This window comes from Pituophis catenifer, unplaced genomic scaffold (genome assembly GCF_029215685.1).
Source record: "Pituophis catenifer annectens isolate HBS135680 unplaced genomic scaffold, rPitCat1.0.hap2 SCAF_3, whole genome shotgun sequence".
Lineage (NCBI taxonomy): Eukaryota > Metazoa > Chordata > Lepidosauria > Squamata > Colubridae > Pituophis > Pituophis catenifer.
In genome coordinates this window covers 114991051-115017888 of record NW_027256883.1, presented here as the reverse complement: position 1 = coordinate 115017888, position 26838 = coordinate 114991051, and the positions used below count along the sequence as shown (strand labels likewise).

Below are 26838 nucleotides of genomic sequence, written 5' to 3'. Positions count from 1 at the left end.
TGCCTACAGGTAAGTATACTATTGAAATATGAAGTCAGATCAGCACTCTCCTTATTACTAAGTGGGAAGGCTACAGGAAGCAATACATTGTTCACAAAAATACAGCGCAGAAAAGACTCACTTAAAACTCTAACTACATTACACCGACAAATGTGAAAAACAACACAGCGGTAAAGAATTAGAAGTCTACATATTAATACCAAAAAAAGAACCTTAATAGACTGTGAAAACTATTGCAATTTCACATGCTAGCAAGATAATCTCAAAATCATTCAACACAGATTAAAGCCCTAAATGGAAACAGAAATACTTACTTCTCCAGTGTGTTCCAGAAAAGGTTAAGGAACAAGGATCAGCTGCATGCTTAATAGTTCAGAAACTCAAAGAATATCAAAAGGTTGTCAACATGCCATTCATTGACTTATAGAAGAGCATTTGACAATCTTGACCTCAACAACGTGTGGAATGTCATTAGGAAAATGGGGGTACCACAACATCTCATTATTCTAACGATAAATCTAAAAACAAGGAACAAAGCCACAACTAGGAGAGAACATGATGAAACAGATTGGTTCCAAATTGGCAAAGGAATCAGATAAGGCTGCAAACTCTCTCACAACTTATTCAACTATCATCATCATCATCATCAAATCTATATGCTACCAGATTCCCAATGACTCAAAGCTGGACTGAAAGAAGACAAGCATTGAGTTTAAAACTGGAGAAAAAAAACATAAATTATCTGCACAGTGTTGATGATACCACAGCATATGGACACAAGAATGTCTGAGAACATTGATGAGATGCAAATCCAATGGCGAAAATCACTCAGCACAGAAAAAAAAGAGGACTACAATTAAATGCAAAGAAAATAGCAAACACAAGCATAGGAATCAGCTTCAGAACTCACTTGCAAGAATCAATAACGTAGACCACATCATTGATGGTTATGCTGGTCTCTGCAATGTTGGTTGATAAGATCACCTAGAGAGACAAACAATATTGTATGCTTGAATACAAGGCTGTATTCACAAATGCACTCTCACATCCGAACTCTCTAAATGTGCTGGGACTACACCTTCCCAATACCATGCTGTACAGGTAGTCCTTGAGTTACAACAGTTCGTTTAGTGACCATTCAAAGTTACAAAGCACTGAAAAATGTGACTTATGACCATTTTTCAGTTACGACCTTTGCAGCATTCCCATCGTGTGATCAAAATTCAGGTGCTCGGCAACTGGTTCATATTTATAACCGCTGCTGTGTCCCAAGGTCATGTGATCATCTTTTATGCCCTTCTCACAAGCAAACTCAATAGAGAAGCCAGATTCACTTAACAACTGTGTTACTAACTTGTCAACCGCAGTGATTCACTTAACAGCTGCTACAAGAAAGATTGTAAAATGAGGCAAAACTCACTTAACAAAGGTTTCGCTTAACAATACAAATTTTGGACTCAGTTGTAAGTAAAGGACTTCCTGTATATAAATTCCAGGAATAGCAATTATAAAACAGCTGGAAATGGTTGAGCTACACCTATTCCAAGAGGTTCACCTTGGTTATTCCAGGGGCCACTGGATCAAATACTTTGCGCTGCTCTTCTCGGGGTATCTGGGAATGCAGAGGAAGAACTCGGTATCTCTGGCTTCCTACAGTAAGAGTAGAGGGAGGAAATCACTTTAAGTAAGCTTATTTCATTTGTATATATCCTATTTTAAAATTACAATTCTTTTCTCAAATAGCCACCCAGAATAGCTAGACAGTGAGATGGGTGGCATCTAAATTTAATAAATAAAATTCACTCCTCCATACATACACAAGCTCTTTCAATTTTATGATGACCTCGGGGGGGGGGGGGGGGGAGTAAAAAAAAAATACAGCTGAAAATTGTTCGTACCAAAGTGTGGATTCATTTCCAGGTATTTCTGCATAGTGTATATCAGATTCCAGCCAGGCAAGAAGACGAGGACTGCTCCTACAACATTTAAGGTCTCAATATATTTCAACAAAGCCTCAATGAGTTCAAAAGGAGTTTCCTTCTCATTCATCTGAGCCATGCGGTTTTTTGTTTCTAGGCCATATTCATCACTACAGATAAGGTTGCAGTTTGCCTAGAAGAAAATTGAAATGATGGATGAAATGTCAATGAAAATAATCAAGTTCAGAGTGTGCAAATGATTCCACCATTCAACTAAGTCATACATAACTCTTCTATTAGAAAATTGTATATATAAGCATATGGCAGACTTCTCACTAATAACAGTACTATTATGCAGATCACTGCTGGGATTGAAAAAGCAGAAAGATCCATGAACACTCCATATCAAAATGACTGCAATGATTTACTCAAAACAATCATCCTAAATTCCATATTAGTTCAATATAAAGTGTCCTCTTTTCAAATAGAAACAGTATATATTTTATGTTGCTTAGCATAACAAGACATAATAAAGCTCAAAGTACTATACAAAGACATATGCCGTTATAAAAGATGTATCACCACGCATGCTTTGTCATTATAATTCTAGTTTTTATAAGCAATATTGTAATGTTATTTCAATTAAAAATCCTTAACAACATACTTACATCATCATCTTCAGTACCTTCTTCGTCCTTATCTTTCTTTTTCTTATCCTTCGGTGGAGGAATAAATTTAGTCATTTGAATACAGTCTTCCAGAAAATATTCTACAACCAAAAGAGTAAAATTACTGTAGAAATCATCTGATCAGCTAAATGCCAGTTTCTGTTGTGATTTCCAAAAAAACAAAAACAAAACAAAAACAAAAAAAACCCATATTTATTTGCCAGATTTATATTTTGCATTTCTTCCTGGAGCATTTCTTCGTACTCCATCAACTTTTTTCCCCTCAGCAACAAAGTTGTCTATAAATAACCTTCAAAATCCTCAAGTTAAAGACTCATAACAACATATTCACAGGCATAACAAAGGATAAAAATAATATTTTCGAAGCTTATTTTTTCCTTCATCAATGAAAAAAAACCGTTTTTTTTTCTATATACAGTATTAAATCATTCTTTTCATTCTTCCATGCTTTTTGACATTCAAAATATAACCATCTCAGCTCTCTATTAACATAATCACACAAAAGGCTCAAAATCACACAAATAGCTAAAGCTTCTCCATTACCCTCCCCAAAAAAGAAACAGAAAACTTTTTTGAATGTTCCACTAGACAGGTGTTTACCTTGAACTGGATAGGTTCTACCAAAGACTTCAATAATAGGGCAATTAAAAAAATATTCACAGAACATGCTGGTATCAATAGTAGCAGACATGAGAATAACCCGGATTTCAGGATAGGCTTGAACAACATCCCGCAGAACTACCAAAAGAAAATCAGTCTGTAAAAGAAAAGAAAAAGGGCTGTCCTTTAATAGGTTTTTTAAAAATGGAGGTAATTATCATATTTAAGGTTATCAACTTCATCTCACTTTATATACCACCATTCAGTGATATATAACTAACTGAAGTATTTTCCAACTATCTGAACTATTTTCATAGCATAGTACAGTTCTGCATATATACACAAATAATTCAAAGCATTTTGTACAATTTTCTGGCAATCTCAATTATTTGTCACACTGTAATGAGACTCTTTTGAACTAGAGCTGTATTATTTTGTAAGGGTGGCACAAAAAAACCCCCCAAGAAAGTGGAAGCTTTTTTTAACTAAACACTGTGACACTATTTGCAGCAAGAATTTACAATACTGTTTCCAGTGTTCAAACAGTGTTCAGTTTCTTCCTGAGTCTCCCTTTTAGAGACTATCCCACTCTTTCTCTTCTGCTTCCTCTCCCATTCTCTCCATTTCTTTCTATTTCTGAACTTCACAAGAAAGAGAATGAAAAGAATGACTGGAATGTACTCTCATGTGCTCAGCATGGAACTGCTCAGCCAAACACCTACTACTACTACATTGGAGGAAGAACCACTTTCAGGGTTTTCTGTCCAGTCCTTCCTCGGAGACCAGGGCTGCTCTACTGACAGCCAGTCTCCTCCTTCCACTCTGAGGTCTTGGGTTCTGGACCTTTCGTCTCCCTTTCTGATCTTGAACCAAAAAAATTTCTACACATTTAAACTTCTCATGCCAGTCACTCCATAAACATACATTTTATCTCCTCTCCTTCTATCTCTTACTCCAATGTTAGATCATATCAGCAGCGGGTCTCCCAGCAACTGAGGAGATTGGTGTCCCTCACAGAGCTCTAGTATCCAACACTTATATGCCAGACTAGACCCGTCTCAAAATCTCCCTACACCAACCATGGCTAGCAGCCAGGTCAGTTAATCAACCCTAGTGACAGTACAGCTACATTTCAAGATCAGCATTCCCTTTTACTTACTACAATGGCTAAATCACACCAGTCAGCAGTCAGCAGCCATGCCAGATCACAAACTCATATGCCACAATATTTTTCCTATAACATAGGATAAGTAATGATGTTTTGTAGATATAACCTATAAGGGTTATTTTTTATCCATCTTATGAGTGCAGTGCAATCCAAACTTCCAAGATTATGTTGCTACTTCTAATTATTATTGTATGATAAATATTAGAACTGTGCAATGATCCTGTTTCAAAAGAAAAAGAGGTGTTTTGAAGGACACAGGGACACTCAAGTCATACCTGGTGGCAGCTCTTTTAGAAAAGGAGTTTGTACAGCTCCTGATTATGGTTCCAGGAGAAGGTGTGGTCAATTTAAGTCAGTTTGTATAACTTGAGTAAATCCATATGTCTGAGTCATCTTTTCCCCTTTGAATCTGTACTTTTCTAATAATTACTGATACTGGATGCAATAGATGGCATTTTTCAGATTTGTTCAAGATTATTAGATTTTTATCCTGACTTTTTAATATATAACTCCAGGTAGCGAACATAATACTCCTGCCTCTTATTTCCCAGCAACAATTCTGTAAGGTGGGTTGGGCTGAAAGAGAGGGAATGACTCAGTCACCCAGAGAACTTTCATGCTTAAGGCAGGGCTAGAGCTCATAGTGTCCTGGTTTCAAAGCCAGCACTTTAGCTCTTATACTGGGGTTAAACTGGCTAGATATATAAGGTTATTTTACTTCTATTTTCCCCCCAGAAGGGAGTAACTTTTATTATAGATAACTCTAAGAAGCTATATGTGAGCAAAGCAACTATTTAAAAAATGCCTACTTTTAATGTAAATACATGTGTGCAGTACTTGGGTAGAATGCAATTACATGATGACAGAAAGTGTGTTCGCTTTCATATGGCACAAAAGCAGGAACACTTATATAATGTATAGCAAATAAGCTCTGCTTGGATAAATTAAAAGCTTACTCACATTAATGTCTCTCTCATGAATTTCATCCACTATGACATGACTGATTCCACGAATGCCAGCTTCCAGCTTTCTCAGGAGGACACCTTAAAAACAGGTCTTTATCAATGAGGATGGATTAATTAGGACAAATGATTCCTTTACAGAACAGGTTAGGGAAGACACTGTAATGCAACACATTGTTACTGATTGAGAACATATCATGGAAATCCATTTTAATCATGGTTTGTTAAACTAGTCAAATACCAGTCATATAAGCAAGCAAAGTAATCATGCTGAGGTCTGCCAATTCCTCATTTATTTTTCTTCTTTCCTTTTAGCAGTTCTTACCTTGAATTGTGGAAAACTTATAAGATAAAAACAATTTACAACCCAGGAACTAAATAATTGATTTCAATTCATTATGTAGAGTAATAAGAAATTGCAGAAACAAAACATCCCACAAATTACAATTGCTACTATCTGTTTGGCAGTTATTTACTACTCAGACAAGCCCAGCCCAATACACACAAAAAAAGTTTGTTTTCAACCACCTCTGAATGGACAATAGGAAGTGCACGTAACAAATGCTTCTAGCATCAGCCATTTCATATTGTCCAATAGAGGTATGAGAAGAAATTTTCTATTTTTGTCAAATTCTATTAAACACACTATCATAGCCTATACATTTTAACAAGCAACACCCACCTACAGTGCAGAACATCACACTGGCATGTGGCCGGGGAAGCATTGATTCAAAGCGAACACTGTAGCCACAACTATTTCCAGGTTCTTCGCCTCTTTCATAAGCAACTCTTTCTGCTACAGAGACAGCACTAATCCTCCTAGGCTGTGTAGAAAAGATATCACAGGTTGAGTAAGAATCCCAAATCACCTCATCAAAAGGAACAAGTCCATCAAGAAAAATAACAGAACTGAACGATGTTACACAAAATATGCAAGATTTTTATAGATGTCCTGAGAATTTGAAATTAAAATTTTACCTGCTGGTTATGTATTAAGGTGCTTAAACATTCCTACTGGTAATACACAATATGAAATACTGCTTCAGATATTGCCTTTATAGTTTAAAAACTATTAGGTATAAAAAAGAACTATGGATATGAAGCACTTTAAATAAAAGAAAGTAGTACCAGGTTTCTCCAAAAAGGAGGCCAGGTCTTATTTTCTTTTGACCCCCCCCCCCCCCAAAAAAAATGGCTAGGCCTTCTTTTTGGAGGGTTCTAATTATTGACTCACCTCACGACGATGGCACTGAGAGCCCCGCCCAGCAGGAGCCCGCTGCTGGCCCACTTCTTCTGCAGCCGCTTGCCACCTTTCGCATGAATCGCCCCAGACTGTATTTCACTTTCAGAAGCCTGCTGGAAGACATCTACAGCCGATAACAGACCTCTGGATCAATCCGGAGGTCTGTTATCAGCTGCAGATGACTTCCAATAGGCATCTGAAGGCAAAACGGAGGCCAGGGCAATGCGTACGAGTGGCGGCAAGTGGCCACAGAAGGCGAGGCAGGTGTTGGGTGTGCGAAGCCTGGTAAGTAGGGAGCTCCACCCCATCACCACCCTTGTTTACCTGTGTGCCTCGCCCCACCCCCTGCACCCCGCGGTGGGTGGAGTCTTAATTAGGGCTAACTTTGTGGGTGGGGTTTAATTTGATTGCATGCGCTCAAAAACATGATAGGGCTTCTTTTCAAGGTGGGTCATCTTTTTGGAGAAACATGGTATTTCAGACTGTTTGAATTCAAGAAAAAATGCAGCATCTATAACGAGGGGTCACTATGCATGATGTACACACTCATGTCTGCTACAAAGCACCTTTTCACCTTTGGATCTAAAAAGCCCCTATCAAAAAGTAATTCCAATGCCATTAATGTAAAATAGTAGGCTGATTGGAAATATTGGTTTGAATAGGTTTTTCACCTGAGTGACAACAATATTACATTCTGCAGCTCTTCCACTGTGGATACATTCATCCAAGATGTACTGTGGAACCTGTGTGGTTTTGCCACAACCTGTAGCCCCACGGATGATCACAACAGAGCTTTGATTTATGGCTTCTAGGATTCTCCCCTCAAAGTTCTTCACAGGCAGTGTTTCCCTCTCTCGAAGAATCTGAGACAGGAAAAAGTTCACTGTTAATACTATGCAATTATGATCCATTAATGTTCCAAAGGTGCTTTCTCAAGAGGCATGTCATGCCCCAACATATAACTTTTATACTGTTGTTGCTCTCTAGCCTCATCTAGTGGCCAGAAAGACAAATACCAAGTATATTGTGGTTTTTGGTTTTTTTTAATTAAATTTATATACCGCCCTACTCCTGAAGGACTCGGGGCGATGAACAGGCACAAAATAAAATACATAGATACAAAGTAGAAACATAATTAAAACCAGATTAAATAATTTAGCCCGAGACGATTAAAAATCCCAATAATTTAAAACAGATTAAAATTTCGATTTAAAAGAATTTTAAAACAGGGGAGAAAATTAGGCCAGGCCGGCTTGCTGGAATAGGAAGGTCTTAAGAGCACGGTGGAAAGTGCGCAGATCCGGGATCCTCCGTATCTCTGGGGGGAGCTCGTTCCAGATAGTGGGTGCTCCCACAGAGAAGGTCCTCCCCCTGGGGGCCGCCAGTTGACATTGTTTGGCTGACGGCACCTGGAGGAGCCCCTCTCTATGAGAGCATACCGGCCGGTGGGAGGCTGTTTGTGGTAGTAGGCGGTCCCGTAAATAACCAGGTCCTAAGCCATGGAGCGCTCTAAAGATGGTGACCAAAACCTTGAAGCGCACCCGGAAGACCACCAGGAGCCAGTACAGCTCGCGCAGGAGAGGTGTCACACGGGAGCGCCATGTTGCTCCCATAACCACCCACATGGCCGCACTCTGCGCCAGTTGGAGCCTCCAGGTGCTCCTCAAGGGGAGCCCCGTTTGAAGCTGACCCAACCCATTTTACCTATCAGCTAGCACTCTCAACCCAACTACACGCTGGAAAGCCAGACTCCATTTCCTTTAGCATTTGGAGAAGGCAGAAGCACATGGACATCCAGGGACAAATCCACATTGCACACAAAGCATCGCTGGTGAGATTTAAATTGCTTGTATTTATTAATTGCTACGTTCAGCAGTAACTTTATACTATCTACCTTGTATCTGGTTTTCATTGTATGTATCCCTATTTTCCCCCGTTTCACCATATGAAACGGGCGGGGGGTGGGAGGTGATTTTGTTATATTGTACTATATTAATTTAATTCTTTTTGTTAGTTTTTATTGTTTTAAATGTGGTTTTATATTCTGTAAGCCGCCTTGAGTCACCATGGGCGAATAGGCGGCAATATAAATTAAATAAATAAATAAATAAATAATCCTTTATTCTTTCAATAAAGCATTCAGATCTATGCACGCAGTCTGTTTTATTGGAGGATAGATGGGTTTAGCTGCATGCCAGTTGCACATAGATTAATGTGTAGTGGGAACAGAACAAGGAAACTGGACTTTCTGGTTTTTCTTTGAAGACGTTTCGCTTCTCATCCAAGAAGCTTCTTCAGCTCTGATCCATTAAATAATTATTCATTTGTAAATTCTTCTCTGAGTATATTTGTTTAGCAAATCACTATCCTTCAAGTACTGTGGTTGAGATTTTAAAAGGAGCTTTAAATAGGCTCTTCAGCTTATTGATGTAAAACATAAACATATTGTTAGGAAAACCTGATGAAACACTAGACAACACTAGTGCCCATTTGTATTATCATTTCAGAGATATTTCCTTACCTAAGCAGAGAAACAAAATAATGGGGGAGAGGGGGGGAAGATGGAAGGAGAGACTTGATTTCCTGCCAGCTTCTCAGTTGGGTTTCTTTGTGTAAAACTGGCAGGGGGCATAAGAAATCTTCCTTCCTTCTGTTTCCAGCAGCAGGTAAGTGAGTGCTGCTGATGGAGGGAGGGAGCAAAGACAGCAACCCAATAGCAGCCAGTAGTACTGAAGCAACCACAACTTTCCCAAATTCTCTTGGGAGTTCATAGGTCCCAGATTTTGAACACATTCTGTAAAATAGCCCACCTGAGGTACCTTGGTTCAAAACTGTTGGCCTATGATGCACTGTTTCATCCAATTAAAGGTTATGACAACAAGAGTTTTGGAAACATATAGACAGAAATATATACTCTTCTTCTTTTTAGAAATGCCGAAGACTGGATAAAGATATATAAATATGTATTTTAAGTTTGTCTCTCTATTTTAAGGTATAGCATACCCTTAAGGAATCTACAAATTCAAGTATCGGCACACTTACTTTCTGTAGTTCCTGGTCATTTTCCAGCTGATACAAGAGGTTGCTCTTTATGTCAATGCTTATCTGTTCTGGTGTAGCCTGGAAAAAGAAGACAATTAAATGTACAATTAATCTATTTCTAAAGATGCTTTATTTATGCTTCAGAATGATGTATCTGCAGTATGAGATTTTTATATAAATATAAACAAACAGGAAAAATAGATGATGATAAACAACAGATTTATGAGAAGCTGTGAATTGTAGACTTACATATGACAGAGGACCCTCATCAATATTGCAGCTAGTCCATGGATTCCAGTTTGACTGAGGTGGGGACCATGGCACAACTCCCGTTTGATTCTGCTTCTGCGATGGTTCAAAATGAGCTAACTTTCCAATGCTGAGCAGAACAGGTGAACTGGGATCTTCAGGCTGCCAAGTAAAAAAACAACAACAACAACAAAAAAAACCCAATGGTTGTGAAAACTCTAACAAAATTCTAGGAAAGGAAACACAATGCTTTCTTGAGCACATACTCACTGGCGAAATGACTTCAAGACACATATCATCTACAATTCTCTTCAACTGGTTTTCCAAATTAGAAGTAAGATTGACATCATAAGGCTCTACCTATTGAATTAAAATAAATATCCAAAATAATCATATAAAATTAATCTTAGACAATAAAATCAAATCAAATATCTTGAATTATTTACTAACACTGAAAAGGTTGCACAGAAAAAAATTATGGAATATTCATGGCCCATAATACAATCACCTAAAACCATCAACATATAAATATTTAAAAAAACAAATATTATGGACCATGTTTAAATCCACACATATAAAAAAGCTAAACAAGAGACAATAAGAAAGGAAACAGGAAGCATATACATATTTCTAGGTATTGAAAAGGGACATCATAGCAGGAAAGCACTTCTAATATATTTTATTTAAATACTTCATTCTCCAAATGTCTTCTTGGTTGATGTCAATTTAGGAATATCTTATTGTCCACTATATGCATTAATTTAAAATTATTCTTTCTTTAGCTTAGTCATTCCACTATTGAAATACTTTTATATCCCCAAGAAAATAGAATGGCATTAGAATATCATAACTATTTACGAAAAAGAAACTTTACATCTGGTTCCAAAAATTTCTAAATCATATAGATAGTCCTTGACTTATTTCCCCATTTGTTCAGCAACCATTCAAAATTACAGCAGCATTCTAAAAATGACTGGTCCTGTTGCAGCATGCCAGTGGTCATGTGACTGTTATGTGGTTGTCCAGTTCACAATATGCTGCCTTCTTCTCTGCCAGCTTCCCACAAGCAAAGTCAATGGGAAGCCAGCAGGGAAAGTTATATAATAAGTTGTTCCTGCTGCTTTTTCTCCCAAGAAACCTGCTATGGAGTAACGGATCTCATACCCTATGGCGCCCACCACATTCTGTAGTATGCATCTTCCTCAATCTGCATGTAATCTGCCCCTCCACTGCTTCAGTTGGTGCACCCATGCACCATAACATCTGCCTACACCTTGCTTGAAATTCCTGCCCACTTAACGACCCACATGGTCCTGGGAGCGACGATGCCAACCAAGCTTACTATTGCTAAGCAGTGCAATTACATGACATTGAGCTTTATAACTAGATCCCTTAGGAAAAGTAATTCCAGCTCAATTGCTGTCATAACCCAAGGACCACTTGTGTGTATTTTTCTTTGTATCCTGCTTTCCAGGACTACTTTATTCTCAAATTGGATCATAAGCAAGTCAAACAATATGTACTAATGAACCAGTTACAGAATCTTATCTGCAAAACTCACCGATTCACCTTCCTTCTTCTTGGTTTGTCCAGAATAAGCTTCAATGATGCTTAAATGATAGAGCTGTCTGACCAAAGAAAGCGCACAGGATTGTGCTGCCAGCTTTTTATTTGAGCCATGCTCACGAGCAAAGATTCCTGAAATAGAGGAATGCTACCTCTGAGAGCGATTAACCAAAGGCGATCCTTTTATTCCTTTGCTTTAGAAACCTGTTTCCCAACTGTGGCAACTTCCAGGTGCGTAGACTTCAACTCTCAGAATTATCATCAATGGCCATGCTGGCCATGAAATTTTGGGATTTGAAGTCCACATATCTAGAAAATACCAAGCTTAAGAAACTGCTTTAGAATGAAAAAGTTAAAACACAACAGTCACAACTGCCTAAAAGTCATCCATGTGTGAACTCTGAAATTTTACACATAACAGAAATTTTTAGGAATGTTGTATTTAAATTGTGATATAGCTATAGTATTTTTAGTAACTATATAGATAGGCATTTTGTCAGCTGTGTATAATGACAACTCCAGGTGATGGGGGTGCGGGGAAAGGGTATTTCACAGTCTGGAAGTTTTCTGATTGCAAACTCCTAATCAACAAGAAGCATTCCAGTATACTGAATCAATTCAGGCTCACTAATTTCTCTAAATGGAAAATAATTCTTTTAAATTGGATTGATATATTATGAGATGATGTTCATTTCCAGTAAGGACTTACTTCTGCCCAGCTGTTTGACATAAATAGTCATTTCTGCAATGAAGCTCCTGCAACACATTCAAAGAAGGCAGCATTAGTGCTTTAGTTCTGAGGAATCAAACAAGGGATTTCCAACATAGTTGTCTAACAAAATGCTGTGATAAAATCCATTAATATTCAAATATTCACACACTGAATTAGAATTCACATTTTAAAATAATTCTACCCTGAAGCAACACTAGATAGTAGTTTTTCCAAGCATGTACAATTCCCGTCATGCCTTAGGGGTTAATATACTGCTGAAAGAATTTAGAATCTGTAAACTGTTTTTCTTGGGAGCTATGATAAAGTTTAACAGATGAACCATGAAGCTCTTAAATGAAAATGTAACCAGGATTAAAGAATTCATGCAAAATAAAATTTTATTTTGGATTGAATTTTATTGGATTCTTTCTGCAGACTAAACAAATCAGCAAGTCACCAAAGGCCCAGATCACATTACAAATGCTTGATTAGAATTCTGCTTGCCTCTGCCTTAGGGGAGCCAATATATGATCAAACTGGCTAGATACATACCTTTCTTTCTATAAAGGCAATACATCATTAACAAGATGTCCAAGGAATATATGCTCAAATTTGGAACTTGCTTCCAATAAAACAATTAAAACAAATACTGTATTTCCCCAAAATAAGACCGTCTTATATTTTTTTGAACCCTGAAATAAGCGCTTGGCCTTATTGCCATGTGCTCAAAAGCTTGATTGGGCTTATTATCAGGAGATGTCTTATTTGGGGGGAAACTGGGAAACTTGATGTGATTATTTCAGTCTGTTTTAGGATCTGATCAGTTAGGAATACTCTTATTTGGTAAAATAAATTTATAGTGATAATTTTACCTAAACGTTTTAGTGAACAAGGTTCTACTATGCTTATTACATGCATTAATGTTCAAACAAATAATCTGATCCTCAAATGTTTAACCAAAATACCATAAAAATCAGCCATCTGCAGATGAATCAACCCCAATTTTCACAAATGGGTTATTTTTGGGTAGCATATTTTTCATGGTATGTTGGTTAAACATTCAAGGGTTTGTTTATCCACAAATGGGCTTAGCAATGACTATATATGGGATATACAGACAGTCCTGGAGAGGGTGGCACTGCCCCAGATGGACCTGGTGCATAATCTGGGGGTCCTCTTGTACTTCCAGCTCTTGCGATAACATCAGGAGGTAGCAATGGCTAGGAGGGCCTTTGCACATCTTAGAGTTGTGCGCCAGTTGCACCCATTCCTACATTGGGAGTCTTTGCTCACACTCATGCCCTCGCGATCTCTCATCTGGATTGTTGCAATGAGTTCTACATGGGGCTGCTCTTGAAAAACATTCAGAGGTTTATAAAAAAAAAGAAAAGAAAAGCATTCAGAGGTTTCAAATAGTGCAGAATGCAACTGCACAGGTAGTAAGGTAAAGGTAAAGGTTCCCCCGCACATGCATGCTAGTTGTTTCTGGTTCTAGGGGCATCTCCGTTTCTAAGCTGAAGAGCTAGTTCTGTTCGAAGACATCTCCGTGGTCATGTGGCTGGCATGACTCAACGCTGAAAGCGCATGGAGAGCTGTTAGCTTCCCACCAAAGGTGGTCCCTATTTTTCTACTTGCATTTTTTACGTGCTTTCAAACTGCTAGGTTGGCAGAAGCTGGGAGAAGTAATGGGAGCTCACCTCATCACATGGCGCTAGGGATTCGAACTGAACTGCCGACTTTCTCATCGACAAGTGCACAGGTAGTAAATGGTGTCAAATATTCAACACATGTAACACCAGTATGCTTCCAGGTGTAATTCAAAGTGCTGGTTATCACCTTTAAAACCTTTTATGGCTTCAAGGCGGGTTACCTAAGGGACTGTCTTCTCCCAGTCATTTCTACATGTCGATCTGGCAGATTGAGCGTGTTATGGGTCCCATCAGCCAATGAATACCAGTTGTCAGGGACCAGGAGACATGCCTTCTCCACCGTAGCCCCTGCCCTCTGAAACATTCTCCCTTCAGAGATCAGGAAGACCCAGACCTTGCTAGCCTTTTGTAAGGTCATGAAGACTTGGCTGTGTGCCCAGGCCTGGGGCCCCATTTCTTGGTTGTATTAACATCCATGGTTATAGTTTTACCTGGTGCCATATATTTTTGTATTGCTTTAATTATTTTAAATTTGTTTTTATATTTATGCTACCCAGTGTCATTTGTTGAGATGGATGGCCATAGAAATCAAATCAAACCAATCAATTAATCAAATGCATACTTTTAAAAAACATTACTGTATATACTCATTCATAAGCCCATCCATTGATAAACTGAACAGAGAGTTTGGGTGCATTTTGGCACCTAAAACTCTTAGCTTATCTACAAGTATTTACGGCATATGCTTTTTAAATCATTTGCTCAGCATTTACTCAGCAGATATTTCTAGCTACATAAACATGCATACAAACAGGCTACTAGTTATTCTAAGGAAATACATTTAATTTTAAACATTCTAGGACTGCTAAAGAAGCTTGAGATCAGATATTCAATATCACAGGAGCTAGACTGATCATTCTGAGCATTTCTTCTGGAAGTGATATGAATTTAGCCAGGTTTTGCAGAGATGACTAGATTTAAAATCTTGCAGAGACAATCTCCACAGATTATTTTTAAAGATAAAATAATAATTGTAATGCGTCAAGTACTCCTATTATATTGTAAGAAAAGTAAGTTATATGTAAAGCTATGTCAATATATATTAGTTATTTCACTGCAGACAAAAAAACAAACTAGATGATACTAAGTTTATTCTTAGCTCCTTCCTAAGCCACCAATGAACTGACCTTCAGGCACAGCGGCTTCATGAATCAGAAGACCACTGGCTCTCAGGGACAAACAGCCACCCTTTCATTAATGACACCGATGTCAGTATGTTTCTCAGCCAGGCTTAAATTCAGCACTCAATTCGTTTCCTCCACCTGGGGGGGAACAACGACACCAGAAATCAGTTTACAATAGAGTCCCATGTGATTGCTTAGTACAGCCTAAGCAGCAGCACATGTGTGAACAAGCAAAAATTTCTGGTGTCGCAGTTGCCACCCCATTCAGCATAGAATTTATATTGAATTACTACTGAAGTCCTTTTCCTGGTGGAAAATTGATTTTGTGCAACAGGGAAATGTGTTTAGGTTTTTTAAAAATACCTTTATACTAGCTTCCAATCACAGATTTACACATTCACCAACATAATTATGTATGTAATTAAGTACCTATTCTGTTCCATTATGTGGAACAGGGAAATCTCCAAGACTGTATTTCTACAAAATAATTCCCTCTATTTCATGAAACAAACTAATTAGTAACTTAGTAATTAATACAATACTAATCAAATTTTTAAATATTTATTGCACAACCAACCTACTGGAGCCTTGAGCATATATGCTCTTTCTACCACCCCATGCATATAGGAAGAAATTCAAAGTACTAACTACCAGTTTTCAATTAACCAGTTATTCATTAATGTGAATTTCTGTCAGTTTGAATTGTGATTGATGGGGAAAAAAAACAGGACTGCACAAAAATGATTCATTTTGGGTTTTCAGAATCACAAAGCCACCAATTTAAGGTAAACAGACTTTGATTCTGGGTATAACAGAGAATTCTAGTTAATTGGGAAATAGAAGACTACAATCTTTGGTACCTGAAAGAGCAGAAAAGATGAAAAGAAGCACAAGAACCCAAGGCTTAAGAAGGTTGTATCAAATCTAGATCAAAAAGCAACAAAATAAAGTTTGGGTGTGTTTAGTGGAATTTAATCCTAAACATATGTGCCAATTTTGTACCTTCGGTGTAAGTTCTGAAGCTTAAAAGATATTATTAATACCTTTTAAATATTAATATTTCAATATTACTAATTTCCAAATTAAGAAATTGATTTGTTTAAATGTACCATTTCAATGTACCACCCCCTTCACTTTCCCCCCATATCCAGATGAACCCAGTTCAGCTACTGTCAGTTACTAGGAAAGACGCTGAGAGTGAGTGTTTTGGGGAAAAAATTCTCAGTTTGTTTATTTTAAAAACCTCACATCATTACTTTAAAAAGAAAATGGGGGAAAAAAGGGATACAGTACTTGGCAGAAACATATTAAACACTGCAATTCCACGGGAATTTATCTTCTAAGAGCTTTTTATCCCAGACAAAATTACACAGGTTTGATATAACTGACAGTACATTCGTTATTCTTCTTTTTAAAACTATGCCAATTTATGCCTAAAAAACTGGGTACCTCATAGTGTGTTTATTTATTTAGATGTTTTTAACACAATTTTCTTCTTTAAAGATGCAAGAAATCCATCCAAGCCTTCCTGGGAGTAACAAATTCTACACCCTGGAATGCTCTTGGGAAAACAGCAAACAGACCGAGAAACATACTGTCATCCATGCCTCCATCTTCACCAAGTAAATATTAAATAAAGCTTGTACTTGGGGAAAAAACATAACAGCAGAACTTCAAGAGCTATAGAGGAGAAAATCTAAAAGGCCAATTTTATGAAGAAATTAGGCAAGTGCATTTTTCTGGACAAACTGGGAATGGGAAACGTCTCAGCTACTTCACTTCTGAATGTCAGACTGATGATAAACATAAAGCAACACTACTATTAATAAATATGATAATCCTGGTAGTATACAACAACTGCACAAAGAACTATCTTTTATGGATGTTGAAAGGGAAATGACATGAAGTATTTCAAATCAGAAATTGAATCTAACCTCTGAATTTACATATCAAACTACATCAGGCATCATCTATCATTTGTTGGAGTCAAACTAGGAAGGCATTAGAAGCCTTGGTAGCTTTTCCCCTCATTTCTTTTCCTTTTTGAATATTGAATCCAAAGCTATGTGCAGCTCTATTTTCTTGTTCAGTATTCAGAGAGCTATATTTCATTTTAGAAGGTATATATCATGTAAAAGCAAATGTTTAACTAGATTTTTTTTAGAGTAATGTTCATGAAAAAAATACAATTGAGATACCAACAAAACTAAGATTAATTTATGAAGTTATTAGAAGGTGAATAGCTTCACCTTGGTTAATTTTGGATGTTTGAAGGACAGGTAGGAACAGGAAGAAAAACTGAAGGCAGAGATAGAGGAGAGAGAATTATTTCTTTATCAGCCTATTATATATTTACTCAATAATACATTTACTACTACAGCTTTATTTAATATTGTAAGGAACTTTGCAATATCAATTAGATGTCAAACACACTGCAAATATCAAGGTTTGACTGGCAAGCCACTTTATATTATAAACCTCTTCTGGGATTACATGAAAGTAACTGCATCTCCAAACAAATGGGATTAAAATAAACATCAGGCATGTAAAACAAATGCAAATTTGAACTGCTTTGGTGTGCATACACTAGCTTTCTACAAGTAATTTTTATCTTCCCTACTCCTTTAAGAGCCCAGTAACATTCTCCCATGAGCTTTTATTCCAATTGTAATTCAGATTTTAAGAACAGGCATGGTACTGAATTTTTTCACACATCATCCCGTTAGCAAACATTATTCCCAGGATTTTCTGCTTTTCAAATTTAATAAGATACTGTATGACTAGTATATAGATTGTGAGACAGAACTAAGTACTACAAAATGATTGAAAACTATTTCCAAATTCAAGGAAAGAGGGCAAGAAATAATAACCATTGGTTACATTGTTTAGACCATTTAAATGGAACAGCCTATGCCTAATTACTCTGTTAAACCATTAAGGCAGTGATGGCTAACATTTTTGCCGTTGCGTGTCAAAAGCGGGGGGAGCGTGGGGGGTCGCAGCTGCGGGTACCCACATCCATAATTCAATGCGCCCCGCTCTCCCGCTCATGCGCACGTGACCCCCCCACACTTCCCTGCTTTTGGCATGTGATGGCCCGGTGGGCCCGTTTTTTCCCCCTCCCCAGGCTCCAGAGGCTTTCTAGGAGCCTGGGGAGGGCAAAAACAGCCTTCCCCATCCCCCTGGAGGCCTTCTGGAGGCCAGAAACAGCCAGTTTCCCAACTTCTGGTGGGACCGGAAGGCCTGAAAATCAGTTGGCCAGTGCGCGCATGCGTGCTGGAGCTGAGCTAGGGCAACACTCGTGTGCCCACCAATATGGCTCCGTGTGCCACCTGTGGCACCCGTGCCATAGGTAAGGCATTTAGTATCTCTTTATTTAGATATGAAGAGCATACAACCAGCTATTAACAAGGAAAATCTTTTTCAATGACATCACCTTTATGGAAAAAAAAAACTACCAAACCTGTTGTGATCAGGTCCCACTTGAGTGTATTTATATTCGCCTTGGATTTTCTCCTTTTGGAAAAACTGATTCAGACGGGCTTTAGCATTCTCCAAAGTCCAATTTCCATGAAGGCCAGCATTTAAATCAATTTCTTCTGACTCCAAAGTCTAGTAGCAAGAAACAATTAACTTTAGATTGTTACAAACACTACTATTAATCAAATTAATTTGATTACATGTTACTGTAAAAAAGATCTTTTAACACTTAATTGTATTTTCTGATAACCAAGTGTATTATTCCCAGAAAATGTAAGATTTAGTGCTTCAAAAAGTTATGTTCTTACTTGGAGAACTCTGAACAGATAGCAATAGGAACCCTTTGAATCTTATTTCCTAGAATGTACAGCATTATTGTATTACAATTCAGATACATTACTACAGATTTGATTAGCAAAAGAATAACTAAACATTATAACCAAATAACTAAGTTAATCAAAGTAAAACTGTCAAAATGTTAGCATGATTATATATAGCATAATATATATATATACTTAACTATAGGATTATATCTGTGCTAAAGTATGCTAGTCTTGCATCATTATCTTGTTTTATTTAAATAAGAAAATGATAGCACTGTTGACAAACAATTCTTTATAATGAAAATTGAGCTTGGTTAATAAGTTTTTGAGAAAAAAAACCTTACAGCTTGGACCTCCTGTTCTTCCTTCCGGGAATAATAATCGTTCAAGTTAGCGCCACGGTCCCACTGAGCTCCACCATAGCCAGAATTTCCAACTGCTGTTTCAGTATAAGTAGCATCAGCAACTAGCAGTAGGAGGGAAAAAAACGTGGTTACTAAGAGCATTAACATCTGTGATGCAGATAAGTTTTAATATAAATGTCTGAACCTGTCTTTGTCCTTCCCAAATAAGCTTCATTTGAAACTGACAATACACACCCTTATTAGTAAAACAGAATAATGGACATTTCTGAGCAGCTTTCAAGATTGATTATAACATCAAATTCAACAGATGTGGGGACAGTGACAACTAGAAAATCTTTTTTCATTTATCTTAATGACTCATAATAAACAAGAACAAACAGGAATTGTAGCTTATGTCTGGGGAAAGGAAAAAGAGGGTTCATTCCCTCAATTGCCAATGTATTTAAAATTGGTTAACTCTAACTTTTGAAATTACTTGCTTTAAGTGTGAAAGAATAAATGCCAAATATAAATAGATGCTTATTTTGATTTATTTATGATTATAAATTCCAGCTTTTTCCTAATTCCAAGAACAGGTGTTTCAGGAATTTTCCATATTTTTCAGAGTATAACACGCAGCGGAGTATAAGACGTACCTTAATTTTTGGGGAGGAAAATAAGAAAAAAGCTGTTTGGCAGGTAGATCGGCCTCCCGGAATACCCCCAATCAGCTATTCCCAGAGGTGAATTTTAGCAACAGGTTCCTTGGTTGTGAGCTCTGTGCCTTGCTTTTTTTTCTGCCTCTGAAACTTCTGAAACTCTATTTCAGAAAAAACTTTCTTTCCTGCCTCTGAAAGCCTCCAAAACTCCAGAAAAAAAGCCTCTGAAGCTCTGTTTGTAGGCTTTTTTTCTGAAGCTCTGTTTGTGGGCTTCTTTTCTGGGGCTTCTTTTCTGATGCTTTTTTCAGCCTCTGAAACCTCTGTTTGAGTAGCTGGGCAGGGCTACATTTGGAGTATAAGATGCACCCAGATTTTCACCCTCTTTTTTGGGGGAAAAAGGTGCGTCTTATACTTCGAAAAATACAGTAGATTAGGAAAAAATGAAGGAAAAAATAATTATTTTGGCTTTTTCTACAATTTTTTTTTACCATATTTCCTAATGTTTGGAGAGTTGTAAAGCAGGGTATAACAACTTAAAAATAAAATGAATAAGCCATAGAAATATCATATAAAATTAAATTAAAACCATCATCATTTCTTGTTAATTTTAATCTATTTGTCTCACTGTTTTAATCTTTTATACTATAGTCTTATGTATTATAAGATGCTCAGATTTGTGACAGTGAGATGGGTGGTGAATAAATTTAATAAACAAAAAAAAATGCAGAATATTTGACATTTGAAACAGGTTTTTATTGAAGAAAAACACAAGTTTTACAAATACCGAAAAATATTTTGTCAAGAACTATGTGAATCCAGATTAAGTATAAAAAAGCAAATAAGTCAGTTAATTATGTTGGAACATTGGTGGATGGGACTGAACTTCCATTGCCTAATAAACACCATTTTAATTTGTTTGGTAATAAACAATGTATTGAGCGTGCAGAGGTTGAACGACTTACTTGTTTCTGATTTGAGAGCCAAATGAGGGGGAACTGGCCCCCCCAAAGGAGCATCAGGTCCGTCTCCAACATCTGCTCCAGAGGCACCTTCAGTAGGCGTACCCACTGCTCCTGCCTAAGCATGATCAAAAACTCTGTAAAATTGCAACCTGTACTCTACTAAGAGTATATTTTCAAGCCTGACGTACTCTCAAGTAGAATTACTATATAAGTCAGGTTTACTGCTACAAAACAAAGGTGCATGTACAACTGCATTTCTATGCATGACTGTGTTACAAATCTGTTGGTTCCCACCCCCACAAGATAGAATGTATCCTTTAACTTGATTTTAAAAGGTTGACATTTTTCAATGTTTAAAATGTGCTTCATGAAATCTCAGGCCTCTAATCATGAATGCATATATAATGGATAAATTTCACAGAATTCTAGACAAAAAAAATCTGAATAAATGCTCCTCTCCCTCCCAATAGTGTCTTCTCTTTTTCTTTTCAAAATAAATTTTGTATAAATCAAAATATTCAGCATCTGAAATGAAGGATATAAAGCAAGTTCCTTAGAACAATGCAAAAAAAGAAAAAAATTGTGACTTCCAAATATGGTTTCTCTTAAAACACATTTTGAAAAAAAGTTTCAAATACTGTTATTAATAAAAAATACTGCTTCTCTTCCCGACAACAAAATAGTGCAAAAAACAAACAAACCATAAGCATCATACATGATAAAATATAACACATATTCTGCAGGTGGTAGTAACACTCACTCCAAAAGCTGGAATTTCTTCACTTTTGATTTCATTCACACGAACAAGATAATTAAGGAAGTCTCTTGCAGCATTGGTCTGAGCATCTTTCTTGTTGGTGGAATTGCCCATACCAATATAGTTGAAGCCTGTCACACGAACCTATTATAAATATAAATATATTGCTAAATAACTTCAGCAACATGCTTGTTGAATAAGTTCAGAACAAAATGCAATTAACATAGCTTTGCAAGTCTTCTTAAAGCAACCTTGATCAAATAGCAAATCCTACAGCAGGATTTGTATTTGCAGCTCCCATGGTTAATCTGACATGAAAAGTGCAATTCAAATGAGAGTAGTAGCAATATGTACTGTTGCTCTTACCCAGAAATGTTGCGTGCTTGCCCAATTCTCTCTATGATCAATTTTTTTGGATTAGTCAAATGATCAATACAGGTTCTGATTGTTTTCCATTACGACCCAAGTCTCTACCTTTGTTTTCTTTCCAGCAAGTTCCAGTCATGACGCAAATATATAAAAAAAAACCCCTTCCCTCTAAATTAATTTTTCTAAGTAACAGATGGTATATCATTTAAATGTTTTAGCTGTTTTATTATACTTTAGATATTTTTGTTTCATTTTGCAAGCCACCTTAAGGTCCAACTGGAGGAGCAATGGGATTTGAATTAAGTAATAAGGGCATAATTTATGTAGGTAAATCATTTTTAGCATTATTAATTTAACTAAGAAAGCTAAATACATGCTTAAGTCTCCCTGAAATACAGGAATCAAACAAGGGTTTAACCTGGACTGGCTTGTATCTAAATAAATATATTTCGTTTGTAAGTCTTGGTCCCTTTATTTCTGGCTAAGCCATATATTGTAGTTCTGTATGTAATATAAATTTAGAAAATGTAGACAAATCTTTGTGAAGGGAGCTGGTGAATAATTATTCTGGGCAGTGCTCAATGCTCACCTCACACACAAATTTCTGCCTGTTCTTGTTGCCCACAGCACGGATCTCATAAGCAATGGTGATTTTTCGCTTGCCACACCAAGCATATAGGAAATTCTTCACATCACCCATGACAGAAACAGCTTGAGGTAGACAGAACCTATGGAGTAAAAGTAGAAAGCATTAGATTGCCAATGTATTTGTACAGAGACAAGCCTCTGCACAAATGCAATATACAACAATAGCTGGTCACAGGACAAGTTCAGGAGTTTTACTTGAAAATAATTAGTTGTGTATTCTCTCACATGCATACACATTCAATTCCAAGTAAATATAGGAAATCATAGCCTTCTGGTTCTTATACGTATTATTTATTAATCATGTATTTTCCTGTTACCAACAAATATCTCTACCACTTTATAACTCACTTTTATATCAGAAATAATTTTAAAACGGAACACTAAAAATCCTTACAGGTAGGACATATTACCCACCCAACAAGCCCATTTCCCACTATTTTTGTTAGCTGCTATTTCAGATACTAGGAAAGGGGCCTTGTAATCTCAGGAAAACAGTATTTTCCCATTCGAGTTAAAATACTCCTTCTATTCCCTTTATTTGCTTAACTCAAATCTTGCGCTCAATCGAATGGAGATGCGCACCTTGTAGTGAAATCCCTTCTAGGTAGGCTTATTCTTCTTTTAACGCAGCAAGCGAGGTTTGTTAAACCTTAGATGGATTAATTGACCTTTTCCCGCTCAGCTTGAGAGATGCTGAACAACCCAAAGCGGTTTGACAGCACCACATTCAATGCAAGTTGTAGCCTAACGCATCTGAAGAGTGGCAGCTGCTGTTATTCCCACCTCTGTGGAAAAAGGGCTGCGTTTCCCTCTCAACCGAGCAGCTCTACTGCGCATGCTCTTCGCCGTTAGCCCGTTCCCTCTTCCCTCCGCACACGCGCATTCGGGCCGCGCTTGTCACGTCTGCGCACTCCTTCCCTAAATTTTATGGGGTTTACATCCGGAAACACACTGCCCCATTGCGCAAAAATACATATACTTAAGGTTGTTTTTTTTTTAATAGACACAACCGAACCTGGTCTGGTCTGATCCTGAACACTTTGTCTCGAGGAAGGCGAGGCAGTGCGGAAAGTCGTTCGCTGCACGTAGGCCCCTCTCGCAGATTCACGTTCTCAGCACATCCTCAAGATGGCGGCGGATTTACGCTTGCGCAGAGCTAAACTGCACGACTAACGGTCTAGTTTCGAAGAATGTCTCTGCGGAAGCGCGAGGACTACAGCGCCTCCCGTGGGAAGACATAGAATTGCAATGTATATAGGGGAACGGCGTGTACAGGTTTTCCGAATGGGAGTTGTGTATAATGTGTTCGTTCGTGGAAATCACATAAAAATAAAAAGGATTATAAAAAGCTTCTCTTTGGGGTAATGAACAGATGATAGATGACATGCTAAGAGGTCATCATAGAAACCTATTGATAATATTGTACTCTTTAAGTGGGAATCTCCCAGAAGGGATCTCATTTGTCTTAGCAAACACAATACTTGGGGCACCTTAAACGAATAACAGTAAAGCCTTATGGGTCAAAGACTATTTCACAGGTTCATGAAATAATTGCTTCATACATGATTGCAAGTTGGGGAGTAGGAACCATAGTGGTAGCTTAATTTATAAGGAAAACTGAGGGTGCAGGCTTAGCATATAAGCTTGAATGTACAGTATATAAAAGCAGTATAGTGATTGTTTTACATGGCAACATAAAATCCTCCTGTTGGATTAATTAACTCCTTCAAGGATATAGAATACTATTAACTTTGCCCAAGCCCAGATATAATTATTGGTTTTATTCAGCTATATATTATTCAAATCTGCAGTAGACTCATTTCAAGTGCATTTAAATCTTCACCCAGAATTTTCTTGAGGTTCATTTATTCTGTATACATAACAAAGTGCTCTCTTAAACATTTTGAAAGTCATCCAGGTCATGGTTGTCCCAAAGCTTCTTTTTTCAAGAGGCAACCGGACTTTGTTTTTCATTGAAGATGTTTCCCCTTCTCATCCAAGAAGCTTCTTCAGCTCTGTCTGGATGGTGGGGAATGGATTTACAATATATTCCTTGTGGACAGCTAATCATTTGCATTCCTTTAGAGCAGGGGTGTCGTTGAGGCCCGCATCAGGGTTGTTTTTGAACTTGGGGTGTGTGTGTGTCTGGGATGGTCGTGGCCAGCTTGACATCACTCGTGTCAGATGGGCACCTGTGGTGCCTGGGCGGGGCTGGGGGGATCCATTGTCTCCAGCAGAGGAAGACAAGACCAGGGAGAGCGCCAAACCCTTGTCCTCCAGAGGAGCCTCGTTGTCCCTCTTATGCCATATGAATCCCCAAACAGTGGTGCAGGCTGTCCAGAGCCCTAAGCACCGGAGGGCAAGCGCCCAGCCTGACCCTCGAGCTCCCAGGGCACCAGGACCCCACAGCCCAGCCCAGTCCCGCTTCCCCGAGGGGGTGCCCGGCTGCGCTTACCTCCTCCTCGAGGCTGCTGCTGCTGTTCACGTTTTCCTTGGCCATGTTGCTCATGGTGTGTGGGTCAGAGGGAGGCCCATTCCCTCTCCATGGGAGGACACCTGGCTTTGTAACCAAAGCATCCTCAGCGATAGGATGGGAGACCACAAGGAGAGGTCAGGAGGAGGAAACAAGGGATGGCAAAAAGGCAGCAGGGCTGTTGCTGGCCAAGTCCTAAGGCAGGACTTACTTCTTTCCTTCCTTTGTTTTCTTCTTTTTCCTTCCCTCTTTATTCTCCTTTCTTCTTACTTCCCTTCTTTCCTTCTTTTTCCTTCCTTGCTCTCTTCCCATCTTCCCATCTTTTTCTTTGTTTTTCCTCTTTCCCTTTCTCCTTTCCTGTCCCTTCTTGGATGCTCAAATGCAAAAGGGGAAACATTTCTGCTTTTGTTTTGTTTTGCTTTTAGTTTCTTTTGCTAGCTCTCTGCCAGTTAAGGTGGAACTTGGGGGCCAAGTGCACCCCACAGGCCCGTTTTCAGCTGGGACGGCCTCCTGCAACCCTCTGCCAGCGAAAATGGAGCTCGGGGGGGGGGGCACACCGTGGACTGGCACTGGTCCGCAGCATGCCAGAAACTGGGACATGCAAACAATCGAAGCCCCATATGCGGAATACAGGCAGCACAGGAAAACCACACCCCCACCAGTCCATGGAAAACCTCTCTCCATAGAACTGGTCCTGGATGCCCAAAAGGTTGGAGGTCACTGCATTAAAGCATCTCTGACAGGTGACCATCCAGGTTCTGTTCAAAGAAGTCCGTTGCAGGAGAACTCCACTTCATAAAGCAGCCTGCTCATACAGTCAGGAAATTCCTCTTTATGTTTGCCATGGCATTGGATCTTGTCTGCCCCCTGGGTCAATAAAAAATAAGCCAACCCATCCTTTTCAAGTATTTGAAAACACTACTATATGTTCCTTTCACTTGTCTTTCCTATAATCTAATTATTTAACTGTCCCTCAAAGGATTTGGTTTCCACATCATTCACCACTTCAGTAACCATCTCTGAACTTGTTCTAAAATTTGAGTACTACAAATGGATCTAAGCAAGGCAGAGTAAAATGGAACAATTACTTCCCATCTACCTCAAAAGGGTAATCAAAAGCAATACTCCAATTGGACACATTGCACAGTCACTTGGGAAACAATCTTTATTCAATCAAAGCATTTAGGGAAACAATTAGCAGTAGTTAGCAGTCAGTTATCAGCAGGCAACCAGCTGCATGAAACAATCAGTGGTTTCTTCTTTGTTTTCCTCAGTTCTGTCAACATTTAACGTATTTCCATATTAACAGAAGCAGAAATACATTTGATATTAGTTTTGAAAGTGCACCTACTCGACCAACTCAAGTGTATGGCTCAGACAATAATAGTATTTCTAAGCAGAGGACTCCTACTTGTAACTATCAAAAGGCATCATGAAGCCCTTGTATATTTTTCTCACTGATGGAATTTCGGCAGCAAGAAAATTAATGGTAGTTATAGAAAAAACAGCAAGTATAAATGATGGGTGGGCAATTATTCATTAAAACCCAACCTGGAAGCACATTATAATTAAGATATAAAGAAAGAATATGATTGGATTTTGAAGTTCCTTGTTTTCTACAAGACCAAAAACTAATGGATTACCAGTATAATAGAAAGAATTTTAAAAGGCAATCTTCATTTAGAAACAAAGGGCTGAACAATTTCTCATGAAGAATATCTTGCCCATCTTCTAATGCAACAGGCAAGATGTTCAACACATTTTAAGATACATTTTCAGGGGTATGAAATCTTAATCCCAATTGCTGTCATAATCCAAGGAATACTTGTATGCTAAACAT

General features: G+C 38.0%; 1 protein-coding gene across 4 annotated transcripts in view; it reads right to left on the bottom strand.

The window, feature by feature from the left end:
- The window catches only part of DHX9 (DExH-box helicase 9), a 35106-nt gene extending 11466 nt beyond the window's left edge, over positions 1–23640 (bottom strand). Inside the window, exons 1-19 of one of the 4 annotated variants that reach the window (XM_070940946.1) lie at positions 23541–23640; positions 22467–22605; positions 21467–21652; positions 20752–20866; positions 19131–19252; positions 18447–18595; positions 12148–12194; positions 11434–11570; positions 10143–10232; positions 9873–10034; positions 9624–9701; positions 7253–7444; positions 6021–6162; positions 5337–5419; positions 3209–3365; positions 2588–2688; positions 1899–2112; positions 1556–1650; positions 911–984 (exon numbers count right to left, since the gene is read on the bottom strand). In XM_070940946.1, the coding sequence (XP_070797047.1) occupies positions 911–984; positions 1556–1650; positions 1899–2112; positions 2588–2688; positions 3209–3365; positions 5337–5419; positions 6021–6162; positions 7253–7444; positions 9624–9701; positions 9873–10034; positions 10143–10232; positions 11434–11570; positions 12148–12194; positions 18447–18595; positions 19131–19252; positions 20752–20866; positions 21467–21652; positions 22467–22577 (2255 nt within the window). In that variant the 5' untranslated portion in view covers positions 22578–22605; positions 23541–23640. Of the gene's footprint in view, positions 1–910; positions 985–1555; positions 1651–1898; positions 2113–2587; positions 2689–3208; positions 3366–5336; positions 5420–6020; positions 6163–7252; positions 7445–9623; positions 9702–9872; positions 10035–10142; positions 10233–11433; positions 11571–12147; positions 12195–14986; positions 15011–18446; positions 18596–19130; positions 19253–20751; positions 20867–21466; positions 21653–22466; positions 22606–23107; positions 23329–23540 lie in introns of those variants that run through there. The other 3 variants (XM_070940948.1, XM_070940947.1, XM_070940949.1) reach the window with 3 other exon arrangements.
- Between the last annotated feature and the right edge of the window lie 3198 nt (positions 23641–26838).